The sequence below is a fragment of the Oncorhynchus gorbuscha genome, linkage group LG26, assembly GCF_021184085.1.
Source record: "Oncorhynchus gorbuscha isolate QuinsamMale2020 ecotype Even-year linkage group LG26, OgorEven_v1.0, whole genome shotgun sequence".
Classification (NCBI taxonomy): Eukaryota; Metazoa; Chordata; class Actinopteri; order Salmoniformes; family Salmonidae; genus Oncorhynchus; species Oncorhynchus gorbuscha.
In genome coordinates, this window is record NC_060198.1 from 11,686,245 (window position 1) to 11,699,905 (window position 13,661).

The 13,661-nt window shown below is 42.9% G+C and overlaps 2 protein-coding genes across 2 annotated transcripts; one reads left to right on the top strand and one right to left on the bottom strand.

Annotated features, from left to right (window-relative positions):
* Positions 1–5,830: 5,830 nt before the first annotated feature.
* Positions 5,831–6,865, bottom strand: LOC124016051 (gamma-crystallin M2-like). Its single transcript, XM_046331573.1, has 3 exons — positions 6,777–6,865; positions 6,320–6,562; positions 5,831–6,180 (listed from the first exon to the last, which is right to left on the bottom strand). Exons 1-3 carry the CDS (start codon positions 6,804–6,806, stop codon positions 5,881–5,883), a joined length of 573 nt encoding a protein of 190 aa, XP_046187529.1. The 5' UTR covers positions 6,807–6,865; the 3' UTR covers positions 5,831–5,880.
* A 954-nt stretch (positions 6,866–7,819) lies between these two features.
* On the top strand, positions 7,820–11,633 carry LOC124016425 (secernin-2-like). The gene is made up of 7 exons (XM_046331985.1): positions 7,820–7,889; positions 7,998–8,082; positions 8,364–8,466; positions 9,408–9,576; positions 10,583–10,696; positions 10,966–11,125; positions 11,252–11,633. Exons 4-6 carry the CDS (start codon positions 9,409–9,411, stop codon positions 11,119–11,121), a joined length of 438 nt encoding a protein of 145 aa, XP_046187941.1. The 5' UTR covers positions 7,820–7,889; positions 7,998–8,082; positions 8,364–8,466; position 9,408; the 3' UTR covers positions 11,122–11,125; positions 11,252–11,633.
* The last annotated feature ends 2,028 nt before the right edge of the window (positions 11,634–13,661 follow it).

Below are 13,661 nucleotides of genomic sequence, written 5' to 3' on the forward strand. Positions count from 1 at the left end.
ACTTACTTACTGCCGTCTTCTTCTCTTTCTCTGAAGCAGCAGTTTTTAAAACGCTGAGTTTGTAGCAATGATGCACGGTACAGTGTGTCTATGGTTTGGACTGCAACATAACAGGATACAGATGTATTTAGTTTGGAATCAAATGATGAAATATTGACTCCGATTCGCATTTTCACAACCATGAATGATACAGTGCCTTCAGAAAGTATTCATACCCCTTAACTTATTCCACATTTTGTTGTGTTACAACCTGAATTCAAAATGGATTAATTGTATGTTTTTTTTCACACAATACCCCATAATGACAAAGTGAAAACATGCTTTTCGAAATTGTTGCTAATTTACTGACATTTTCAAGTTTTGCCACTCAGGAACTTTTACTGTCTTCTTGGTAATCAGTATAGATTTGGCCTTGTGTTTTAGGTTATTGTCCTGCTGAAATGTGAATTCATCTCCCAGTGTCTGGTGGAAAGCAGACAGAACCAGGTTTTCCTCTAGGATTTTGACTGTGCTGAGCTCCATTATATTTATTTTTTATTCTGAAAAACACCCCAGTCCTAAATGATTACAAATATAACATGATGCAGCCACCACATTGCTTGATAATATGGGGAGTGGTACTTAGCCATTTAGTAATGTCTTGCATTGGACTTGCCCCAAACATAACACTTTGTATTTAAGGACAAAAAGTACATTTCTTTGTCACATTTTCTGCAGTATTACTTTAGTGTCTTGTTGCAAACAGGATGCATGTTTTGGAATATTTGTATTCTTTTCACTGTGTCATTTAGGTTAGTATTTCGGAGTAACTATAATGTCGTTGATCCATCCTCAATTATTCTCCTATCACAGTGATTAAACTCTGCAACCCTTTTAAAGTTCAACATTTGCCTCGTGGTGAAATCCCTGAGGGGTTTCCTTCCTCTCCGGCAACTGAGTTAGGAAGGACGCCTGTATCTTTGTGGTAACCGGGTATATTAATACACCATCCAAAGGGTAATGAATACCTTCACCGTGCTCAAAGGGATATTCAACGTCTGATTTGTTTTATTTTATACCAAGAGGTGCCCTTCTTTGTGAGGCAATGGAAAACCTCCCTGGTCTTTGTGGTTGAATCTGTGTTTGAAATTCACTGCTCGGCTGAGGGACCTTACAGTTAATTGTATGTGTGGGGTACAGAGATGAGGTAGTCATTCAAATATCATGTTAAACACTATTATTGCACACAGAGTGAGACACAAAATCTCAATTTAATCCATTTTAAATTCCGGCTGCAACACAACAAAATGTGGAGAGAGTCCAGGGGTGTGAATACTTACTGAAGGCGCTGTGTGTGTGCGTAGCGTGTTTCATTAAAACAGTCTGACTGTGTATTACAACAGACAACTGTAGCCTACATGCACTGTGCTATAAAAGTGCTTCTTAAGGGATGTAGGCTTTTCTTCCATACTTACTAGCTTTCCCAACCTGTATTGAAAAGTTCACACGGAAAGAATTCCTTTCAATAGGGGATTGATCTTGTGTGCGTTCTCACTCGTGAAATTAATCTGGATACGCATGTACACAGAGAGGGATCAGGTTGCTGAATTGGGGACCACACACAATGCCTAAATGATGTTTACCAATGTCTTTCAATAGTCAGGCATATTTCCTTGTGAATAAAATTCTTCCAACTCCAGAAGAGACTGTTTAATAACATTTAATTACAGTGCATTTAAGATCAATTACAAGGGGCTTACAAATTCTCTTAAGGTTTTGAATCTGTTTAGACGGCATTTTGCCCCCTTTTCTGTCCGTGGCTGCATTCTTTTAAGCGTCTTTCACGAGGTTGTGTGTGTTTCTCAATTGTCTGCGTATGTTCGTGGATTTGACCTTCGACCCCTCAAACTGACGTTAAAGACCATTTGATAGGGCTTGCACTTAAACCGTAGTCTGATCAGATGTCAAAGGTGGTTTACCTGAAATTCGGTCCGCCCTTTTCCAGGCATAGAGCTGCTATTACACTGTTCACAGCTGGTTTTGAACCTCTAGCAGTTGGTTGGAGATGCTTAGTCATATACTGTAAATATATAGTATAATCGTATATACTGACAGTACACCATCTCACAGACTCCATTTCAGGACAGGACACACCATCTTATTGGACCTTAAATCCTTCAGCTATAAACCCGGGTGCCAAGGACCCACTATAGACCTCATCCCCCCCTATGTGTCAACTCATATAAATCCATTCACACTCTCAGAGACTTATATAGTGCTCGAGTCCTGAGGCACATTCTGTATAGCTGAATCTCTCAGGTCGAATGCGGCAGACAAATCCCACAAATCCCTTTGAAATGAATCGTCTATCACGGATAGTGAACAAAGTCATTTTTTTGTCACATTGTTGGCCATTCTTCTTGGATTAAAGCCGTTTCATTGAAGTATCCAAAGATAAACGATTCAAGGAACTTATCTTTTGTAGTTTTCTGTTCCACACTTGCTTTCGTCATCCAGTATCATTAAGAGGCTTCAAGATGGATAAAAAAAAAGATTAAAGAAGAAAATTATCATTATCATCGTTGATGTGTTCATGTCTATGGTGCGCTAGTTTATTTTCGTCTATGTCTATAACTTATTTAACTTTCATTTGTACAGATTTGTCTCATAGAGACAAAAATCTAATTTGCAAGGGAGACCTGTTATAAGTAGCCTAACATTGACTAACCAACCATAAAGCATGTTTTATGTGTGTCCCACGGAAACTACCCTGGTGTCTCAGCTAAAGCCTAATATCACCGTTGGAGCCTCCAGAGGGATTGGCCAGGTAAAGCCTCATTTCCCCTCTGAGGGGGAAAAAAGTTAACTAGAGTAAACAGTAAGTGTACAGTAGCAGACTTCCTATATCCTTGTTTACTATTCAAAATCCCATAAGAGGAGGTACCGGCTGCCAGGGGTTCTGAGTCTGACTGAGTCACGTTTCTTTTCTTCCCTTCTTCATGCAAACACACCTAGACACTCACTCACCACAGCAGCCCCCTCTCCCTCGCTCTCTCTCTCTACCTCCCCTTTCAACTTCAAACCCAGTCATTTCTGCAAGCTGCTACTTTGATTGTACCAAACACCTGTATTTTTGGGGAGAGACTTCCTCAGTAGCCCCCGCCTCCCATCTTTGATTGTTAAACAGCAGTGGCGCCGCCATTACTGTCTGAGAGACTGATGCCGCCCTGCTTCCCCTCCTCCTCCTCCACTTAAGTTCCTTTTAAACCAGAATTTGAATTGGTCTCGGAGTATGGCGAGCTCCATTTTATTTTATCCACGTTCCACCATTCCAAAGTATCTGAGTTGTAGATGAAGACTTTGAATCTCATATTCCTGTGTGTGACAGCTGCGGAAATCAGAAAGAATCATCAAAGAATCATCATGCCAGGAAGCAGAGCCATAACATTCTAGCTCAAAATCAACAAGATTATGACTATTCTCCTGAATGCGAGGAAAGTGAGAATCAGAGGTAACTTTAGTAGAAAATGCTGTCAGAGTTGTTTGCTCTGTCTTAGGTTGTATCAACAGTACAGAGAGTGTGAACAGAGCAGACACACACACACACACACACACACACACACACACACACACACACACACACACACACACACACACACACACACACACACACACACACACACACACACACACACACACACACACACACACACACACACACACACACACACACACACACACACACACACACACGGCCCTCTTCCCCACGCCCTTAATACCAGGCTTTATTATCCAACCTCTCATCCCTGCCATCCTGTCTTCCCCTCCAGATTAATGTCCTCTCCGATCTCCACCAGCTGTTTCCGTGCCAGAACACCCCTCATCTTCCCGGGCCGCTGGCCTCTTGGTTCAGGTGGCAGATGGTAGTCTGTCTTTGGGGCTGGGCCATAGGGCCGCATTGTCGCAGTGCCTGCGCATCTATGAGAGAATAGCCGCCCTCACGCCCATTAGCAGGAGTGTCAGTGTGTTCACATCGCCACATGCCAGACCGCCCTTGTAAATAAGAATTTGGTCATAACTGAAGTTATATAAAATGTATAACCTGTGTGGACAGATTTAAGGGAAGAGCCTTGTGTCACATAGCTCAAAACTTTGGAGTGCCCCCACCTTTTGTTGATGAAATCAAATAAAATGATAGCCTTTCACTTTATTAATTTGGACTAAATCAGAAAATGTTACGTTTTAGATTACAATACTATTTTGTTCATCATAATGCAACTTAAATATAACATTTGTAAAATGTAATGTTAACTTACTTACATATGCTGTGTACGTCATAAACCGGTGTTTGTTTTGAGAGTGACTTGGGGGGGTGTACGCCCACAGTTTGTTCGTTATAAAGTGTGTCTGTTTTGTTTAGTCTGTGTGTGGTATGCGTGAGTGAGTAAGTGTCTGTCTGTCTGTCTGTCTGTCTGTCTGTCTGTCTGTCTGTCTGTCTGTCTGTCTGTCTGTCTGTCTGTCTGTCTGTCTGTCTGTCTGTCTGTCTGTCTGTCTGTCTGTCTGTCTGTCTGTCTGTCTGTCTGTCTGTCTGTCTGTCTGTCTGTCTGTCTGTCTGTCTGTCTGTCTGTCTGTGTGTGTGTGTGTGTGTGTGTGTGTGTGTGTGTGTGTGTGTGTGTGTGTGTGTGTGTGTGTGTGTGTGTGTGTGTGTGTGTGTGTGTGTGTGTGTGTGTGTGTGTGTGTGTGTGTGTGTGGGCGCGTGCGGTGTGTGTGTGTGTGTGTGTGTGTGTGTGTCAGTTTGAGCGGTGTTAACTGGGTGTGGCTGTCTGTGCCTGAGGTGGGCATTTACTTTTCAGGGCTGTTGGTGTTTGTGTCCTAGCACAGATGGGATGTGCAGAGGTTGTCAGCACGGGGGGGTGGTAATGCCTGTCAGATAACAGGTTGTCTACCTAAAAGAATCCGAGCCTGCTTCCTCCACCTCCACCTCCACCTCCACCTCTACATACATTCCAAGTGTGCTGCACAGTGCCACAAAGGAACACCTCTCACCACCTTAGTGCTTTGACATCAGTTTTCCTAGACACTCAACACCCAAACAAAGCTGGGCATAGCTGAGCACTGACATGGCCAAGTGTTCAACGACAACTGGAATCACAAGCCAAAAACCTAAAGGTTAAATATTTGTGTTTATACTTCACAAGTTTCCTTTTGTATGTGTGGACGACACCCTATTAGGCTTAGACAACAAAGGGAAATACTTTAGCTATTGATCAAAAGCGTGAAGAGACTTGTAGACTTGGAATGGACTCAACCCCTTTACTGGAGCCAAACATATTAGTAACAGAGGGTAATAACAATGTCCTAAACTTCATTTTGACAGCAATTTCAGAAATGCTGTTTGGCCGGATTATATCGTTTCCTTTTGTATTGCCAAGATACTTCCATGGAGTATCATTGTCAAAACAAATAACCTCCCAGACAGGATCAGTGTCCTGAGGCTGACAGTCTAGTCCAGCTACAAGACCCCAAATGTGATGTAACATTGAGAGTTTTAGCACTGAAACAATTTGCATAGAAGGCCTAGTGCATGTTTTGCACGACAATGAGTGACAAGATACATACATATGTCACATCTCAATTTGATCACTCTGTTGTCGCTGCGAATCTTCCTGCGCTAAGTGAAAATACCCTCAAATAAAATATGGCATTATGTACTGTCGCATCATATGAAACATTTGATCTCAAGTCCAAAATACTCCAAATGTTCATTCTTAGCTTCACTGTCCAAATACATATATAAGGGACTGTATATGACAAGGGGTGCAGGTGTGTGAACAACAAATCAGCAGGCACATTTTTTTGTCACACTTAAAAAGGGAACATTTTAATAGGTTTGTGAATGATTTAGTACCAGGAGTCCATGATACGCCTCATGCTCATGAACCTCATACCACTCATGCCGCCCATGGCTCCCATTCCCATGCCCATGCTGAAGTTGCTGTACTCTCCAGGCCTCATGTACATCATCCTGCCTCTGAAGTGGGGCTGCTCGTACATCAGCCAGTGGCCTTCCATCACGTTGCAGGACTGGCATTTGGACATGCGGTAATGATCCGTGATGTTGTCACAGTCGTTCATCATCTCGTGCATCTGACCTCCGAAGTTCTCCCTCTCGTAGATCCTCATCCTGTAGTTTCCTCTGTGCTGTCAGGAGAAACGTACAGGGTTCATAGATGAGATCATTATTTAGAACATGGTTGAATATGAGAGTGTGGCCATTAAAATATGTTTTACCTTCAATGACAAGATGTGACTATTTTAAGCGGAGATATTTTCGACCTACCATAGCGATCATGCGGCAGGACTTGATGCAGTCACTCATTCCAAAGTGCTGCATGTAGTCGGGGTACTCGCCCCTCCTCATGAAGTACTGGTTTCCCATGTAGTTGTTGTGGTTGTACAGCATCCAACAGCCACTCTCGACCCTGCAGGAGTGGCACCTGCTCAGGTAGGAGCTCATGTCACTGCAGTCACTGCTGCACTCATAGGAACGACCCTGGAAGTTCCTGTCCTCGTAGAAGACGATCTGAAAATATAATGGAATCATTTCTATGAATTAAACAATTGCATGAAAGAAACATTTTAGAGACATGTGGGATAGGCTACTATTCAGTCACAATGGCAACCAGGATATTGGGATGAGTCAAACATTCATGTTTTAGTTTGGGGTGCCAGAGCCCTTTTCTATACCAATCTAGAAAAATGTTGGTATGTATTTTCAAAACTTTCCCAGTGCTTACCTTGCCCCTGTTCATGTTGGTGGTGGACATGTTTGCTAACTGTGCTGCTGGTTGCTGCTCCTAAACTGACTTCCTACCTGGTTTAACCCTTTCTTTTATACCTGACCAAACCCAAAGAATCGCTAGCTCCATTGTTCAAATCCCTGACCCAGCATCATGCTATAGAGGCCTATTGAGGCCACTGAGGTTACGTCCACATTTCCAGAAAGGCTGCTTTTCAATTGGTCGTTTCTCTTACAAAGTAATATAAAGCCTTTTGAGAGTTTACTCTCAAATGTGAAAGTTCTTCGTACATAAGTTTAAAATCTTTTACTTGAAGGATAACTTTTATTAACTAAAAAATGACATTTCCTGAAGTAAATGTGTGTGCTTGAAAGTCTTGAAGTATTTGTGGTTGTGAAATAGTAGTATAGTGGTAGTGGTAGCAACAGCTGTGGTAATAGTAGAAGTAGTATTGGTAGTTTTTGGTAGGGTTTTCATAGGCTATGGGTTAGTTATAGTTACCTATTTTGGGGTGGTTTGTTGGTTTGGAGTTATTATAGTTGGTTATAGTGGGCTAGTATAGTAATATAGAGTGAGTACCATAGCATCATAAGCCATATTATGTGTTTTTAAGCTCTCTAAGGTCTTCAGTTTGAACATTCTGAATGTTTTGTGGCAGTGATTTGAGTTTAGAATGTTGAAACCTGCATTCTGCCTTTAAAATGGGATATAAAAAGCTTTTATAGTTTATGAAGTATGAACGGTAGCAACAAACTGTGTTAAAGCAATCTAAGTTGATTCAGTCTGCACATGTCAACTTTGGGTTGGTGTTTGTAGCTGGAACAGTTCAAGAGCAGTGGCAAATCCACATTTTTGCCTTTAAATCTATGGAAATGTATGCAAATTTGAAAATGTTTTGTTCAAAATGTATACATTAGTATCAAAAAGCTGTATACAAGCACACCATTCCAAACCGGTCTGCACGTTTTAAAGATTGAGTTTTTTTTTTTAGCTTTTAACGGTTCTGGAGGAGTAGTGGCTCCATCTTTGTTTTTACCTGTCCTCTCCATTTAAACCCTATGGCCATTCAAATGCATCGGGATATATGCAAAGGTATTTGTAGTGTGAAAGGTAAGCCATAAGTAGGATCGAAAAGGATTGTTCATACAACCTGAAGACAGCAAGCCTGCACGTTTTAAAGTTGCTTTGGTGTTGGTTGCTTTTCGTTTTGTGCTACAGGTGGCAGCAGAAGGAGAGTAAATAAAGTATGTCGGATTTTCGAAGTTGTTCTTGCTTTCAGCAGGCACATCGAATGATTTGACAGGTTAGCACAAACCGATCTGGGACCAGGCTATTAGTGCGCTGAGAATAAAAACATACGGATTAATTAATCATTACAGTGTAGTCTTACATGCCATGGGTGGGATGGATGTGCTCTTTTTGAGCAGTTAAATGATCTATTTGATAATAGAATATATAGGACCCAAATCTAAGAAGTTGTGATGATGTATTCTTGAATCATGCTGACATGTTTCCATTTTGTGCGCTTGTTACAGCAACATTTGTTGGCTAATTGTTGAATCGGGCTTTGCACTTGTTTTTCAGACTAGACCTTTAAATACAACCTTTGGATACGATCACGTGGTACAGTAGCTCAACTACAATCTGCCATCTGGTTGCTACCACGTCTGGTTTTGCGATTAAAAAGGTAACATTTTTCCTGTAGGAAATTGGAACATATCAGTAGCTACAGTAACCCTATTGCTCAACAGGTTATAATGACAGCCAACCCTTGGATTGAAGTGAAATGAGAGTCGTTTATTTGTGCATTTTAAGTGTGATATCTCCTGAAGCCGGGAAGTGACAGCAAGGGCACATCGCCAACGATACCGTTTATATAGGCCCTATCTTAAATAAACATTTGACTAAAGCACATTTTAGGCTATCACGTCTCCATAAGACTTCGATCACATTGCTTAAATTTTTTCCCGCGTTGTATAATAGAACAGCGTTACTAAATAGCCATGTTGATAAGAAGAAGGAGACGGCAAGGACCATTCGGATTTGTAAAGATTACCGAGAAGTGCAGTGCACAATACTTCTCCCTTATCGCTCTGTTTGAGAAGGGATGGACAATGCACTAGTTGACAGGAAGAACATATCATACCTGATTCTTCCCTAAAGATACTGTATAGGGGATGAATTCCTTATGTCACGTGTGCCCATTCTACAGGCTTCTTAGGCAAAAGACAATAGTCATAGTGTGAAATGAAATAGAAATGGGAAAACTGTAAAAAAACATGACTAACTGATAGTGACAGTGATACACAGTATGTGTATATTTTTGAGTTTGCTTAAACAAGGCAGTTAACCCACTGTTCCTAGGCCGTCATTGAAAATAGGAATTTGTTCTTAATTAACTGACTTGCGTAGTTAAATGAAGGTAAAAAATAAAAAGACATACAATTTTATTGACCAATGTAACATTGACCAACGTAACTATGAGTGTTCCTGATTTTACCAATGGATGACTAAGGCTATGATTTTTTTTATCCTGACCAGGAAAAACTTCTGACCTCTGATATGATAGCAGTTTATTTCCTGGTAATATATTTGTTATGGTGCTTGTTTGTCCTCTTGTTCATTCAGGATGGCAGAGCCCGAGCCACCCCTCTCGTGTGACTGCTTTGTGTCCTTGCCCCCTGGCTCACAAGATGATCACGTGATCTTTGGGAAGAACTCGGACCGTCCAAGAGATGAGGTCCAGGAGGTTCTTTACTACCCAGCAACCAGTCACCCATCCGGGACCATGCTGGAGGTAAACTAGGCCTAGCTTCACTTCTCCCCATAGATTGACCCTGTTGCAAATGATAATCCTGCTGCCATCTTGGATCGGGGCTCTCTTGAAAAAAGAGATTTGATCTCAATGAGATTAAACCTGGATGGATCATGGGTCTGCCCTCTGAACATTGTATATAGGCCTGTAGCCAGAGTGTAGGCATTTATGTTAAAAATGGTCACAACAGGTGTTTTGCTCTGTGACCAACATCACTAATTGGATTAGAGTTGTTGTCACTGGTGAGCAGTCAGTCTGGGCAATATAACGGAGGGTTATCAAACCTCTGAAATACCCCTCCGTGCTATACACAATCAACATGTTCTAATTTACTATTCACAAAGTTTAAAGTTTGAATGATAGACTATGATTTATATGTATTTCCACGCCTTTATGTTACCAACGGTTGATACGACAGGTTTGCGGTATTGGCTGAGTACTGCCACCCCCCGACCCCTCCAGGTGTGTCACCTCACCGGCCTGGTCCCAAACAAATCACTCTGACCCCCAACCCCATTGTTGTCTGCCCCCTCTAAATGAGCTGGGTAAGTGTGTGACAAATGTTTAGGAAAATCCTCCTGGCTAACCAGAGAGCTATGTAGTAATGTTACTATTTTGCTGATACCTTTCCAGTTCTTTCAGATTTTGCAAGAGGGACTCAACAAGGGTGTAGGAGAGGTGGCAAGGGATTGGTTTGGAACCAGGCCCAGGAACCCCCTCAGGCTATCTGGAAGTGCTTCTTAAGATTCAGACTCAGATTCGCTCTTTGTCTTTTATCTCTCTATTGCTCTTTTTCATCTTCATCATTTCCCCCTTTGGAAAAACTGCGTCCTGATAGGAGTTTCTCTGTGTCTGTGTGTTTCATTTGGTCCTTACCACCTGCCCTCCTCCTCCTACCGGGGCTGTCTTCCGTCCTGCCAGGTCTGTTTTCAAGCCTTTTATCTTCTCTGAGTCTGTGACCCCAGTGTCGTGGGTGATCTCCCCACAGTACGGCCCAGACGACCCGGTCAGGAAGCAGCCGCGCTTCCAGAGCCTAGTGGACCGCAGGCACGACCTGTACAAGGCCCATGAGGGGGCCCTGCAGACTATGGAGACCAACCCGGTACGTGTAGGAGGGGTTAGAATCAAATATGGGTAGAGTATGCCATGGCCTAATGTAATAGGCAACACTTTCATTATGTTATATATATATTTTTTACATGAGTGTGGGTATGGACTGATGGATATTATGTGACGTACGTTACCGACTATGAACTTTCAGAATTTCCTATAAACGTCACAAATTGCTGTTTGTCAGGTCTTCTCCGCTTGTGCTTGTGTGTGGGGGCGTTAATGTGTGTATTTTTGCACGTGTGTGCTTCTGTTCCTCAGGACGCAGGGAATGCTCTGACTGAGACGTTGAGGATGTTGGAGGGCCAGTGTCTGACGGACATATCAGCCCTGCTCAGTGGAGAAACACCAGCAGAAGAGGAACTGGGGGACCTGTTCTTTGACTGTGTGGACACGGAGCTGAAGTTCTACCAGTGAGGAGGTAAGAACCGTGTGTGTGTGTGTAGTAGTAGTAGTAGTAGTAGTAGTAGTAGTGTATGTCTCTGTTTCAGAAGTACAGTCACCTTCTCATTACGCCAATGCTGCCTCCAGTTGCTCTCTGTTACAGCGCCCTCATGTGGAGATCGCTAGTGCTCGCAGATCGGCAGGAGATGGCCCTGGGACTGTTTCGTCCTGTGCTCCTGTTAGATTGGCTCCCTCCCGTCTCATGCACTAGAACCCTCTTGATGCCATTCCATCCATCATTGACACAGAATATAAATGTCTTAACGTTCCATGGGATTGGAGCATCATTGTCATTTGTATCACTTTAGGGAGCAACGCTCGCCCCACATTAGTGAGTATGTGATAGACCACTACAGGAGTGTACAGTTCCAGTCAAAAGTTTGGACACACCTACTCATTCAAGTGCTTTTCTTGTTTGACTATTTTCTACATTGTAGAATAATAGTTAAGATGTCAAAACTATAAAAACACATATGGAGTCATGTAGTAACCAAAGTTTAAAGGTTTAAACCAATCCAAATATATTTGATATTCTTCAAAGTAGCCATCCTTTTCCTTGGTGACAGCTTTGCACACTCTTGGCTTTCTCTCAACCAGTCTAACCTGGAATGCTTTTCCAACGGTCTTGAAGGAGTTTCCACATATGCTGAGCACTTGTTGGCTGCTTTTCCTTCACTCTGCGGTCCAACTCATCCCAAACCATCTCAATTTGGTTGAGATCGGGGGATTGTGGAGGCCAGGTCATCTGATGCAGCACTCCATCACTCTCCTTGGTCAACTAGCCCTTATACAGCCTGGAGGTGTGTTGGGTCATTGTCCTGTTGAAAAACAGAGTCCCGCTAAGCCAGATGGCATGGCGTATCGTTGCAGAATACAGTGGTAGCCATGCTGGTTAAGTGTTCCTTGAATTCTAAATAAATCACTTAGTGTCACCAGCAAAGCACCATCACACCTCCTCCTCCATGCTACACAGTGGGAACTACACATGCAGAGATCATCCATTCACCCACTCTGCGTCTCACAAAGACACAGTGGTTTGAACCAAAAATCTCAAATTTGGACTCATCAGACCAAGGGACAGATTTCCACCAGTCTAATGTCCATTAATCATGTTTCTTGGTCCAAGCAAGTCTCTTCTTCTTATTGGTGTCTTTTAGTAGTGTAGTAGGTTGTCCCTTGGGGGTATCCGTACATATGTAGGACATGCGAGGGTTAGGTTAATAAACAGGTTGGAGCTAGAACCTCGTTGTCACGCGTCTTTATTTTAGATCATACTACATGGTGTCAGAAGTGGTTTTAAAATTCACATAAATGTGAAGAACGTACCAAGTAAATCATACATTCAGGCTGTTTCAAAGCAGGGAGGGCACAGTGTTGGAGATAAAACAGCGCATATCATTATTTTGCTAGCTAACGAGCAAGGACTAAGCTACTGCTAAGCAACATGTTGCAAGAGGAAGAAGCTGGCGGGATTTCAGGGTTTGCGACTCCCAAGTTCAACGGGCTCTGGCGCAAACACGGACAGGCCAGTGGCTAGTGCTGACGGATTTCGCATTAGTCCCCCGGAGAATTTTGTTTGTATGGACATTCAAAACTGGCCGAAATGGATCAGGCGCTTTGAAAGGTACAGGGTGGCATCAGGCTTAAACGTGAAACGTGAAAAAATGAGGCATTTCAAGTTAATACACTGATCTAATCTATGGGCGATGAAGCCGATGATATATTAAATGCTTCAACGTTGACCGAGGAAGAGAAACTTAACTACAGTGCCGTCAAAGACTGGTTTGAAACGCATTTTGTAGGGAGACACAACATTCTATTTGAAAGAGCTAGGTTTATAATATGCGCAAACAGCTGCAGGGTGAAACTGTCATGCAGGTGAAAGAGGACCCAAACGCGACTTAACAGAAACAGAGTTTATTAATGTTCAAAACGGAATAACAGAAATCCTCTAGATTTGTAGAGGGAAAACAACTGGAGAAGCGGCCACAGACTGCAGGTCGATTCGGGTAGGCGCAGGCCGTAGTCGACTGAGACACCTGCTCACACGCAGCGTCTGATGAAGGCACAAAACACGACAGGACAGGGTGATACACAATCACGGCAAAAACACGACAGGACAGGGCGAAACGCAATCACAGCATGGTGAATACAATACAAGGAACCGACGGAACAGGAACGGATCACAAAGGAATAAATAGGGACTCTAATCAGGGGAAAGGATCGGGAACAGGTGTGGGAAGACTAAATGATGATTAGGGGAATAGGAACAGCTGGGAGCAGGAACGGAACGACAGAGAGAAGAGAGAGCGAGAGAGTGAGAGAGGGAGGGGGAGAGAGAGGGATAGAAGGAGGGAAAGAACCAAACAGGACCAGCAGAGGGAAACGAATAGCATGGGGAGCACAGGGACAAGACATGACAATAAATGACAAACATGACAGTACCCCCCCACTCACCGAGCGCCTCCTGGCGCACTCGAGGAGGAATCCTGGCGGCAACGGAGGAAATCATC

Excerpts from the sequence above, each read along its gene's own strand:
- LOC124016051 (XM_046331573.1), bottom strand. The coding sequence starts at position 6,806 with ATGTCCACCACCAACATGAACAGGGGCAAG. Across the intron at positions 6,563-6,776 it reads CCAACATGAACAGGGGCAAG|ATCGTCTTCTACGAGGACAG; the intron begins GTAAGCACTGGG and ends TTATATTTTCAG. Across the intron at positions 6,181-6,319 it reads CCTGCCGCATGATCGCTATG|CACAGAGGAAACTACAGGAT; the intron begins GTAGGTCGAAAA and ends TTCTCCTGACAG.
- LOC124016425 (XM_046331985.1), top strand. The coding sequence starts at position 9,409 with ATGGCAGAGCCCGAGCCACCCCTCTCGTGTGACTGCTTTGTGTCCTTG. Across the intron at positions 9,577-10,582 it reads CATCCGGGACCATGCTGGAG|TACGGCCCAGACGACCCGGT; the intron begins GTAAACTAGGCC and ends ATCTCCCCACAG. Across the intron at positions 10,697-10,965 it reads AGACTATGGAGACCAACCCG|GACGCAGGGAATGCTCTGAC; the intron begins GTACGTGTAGGA and ends TCTGTTCCTCAG.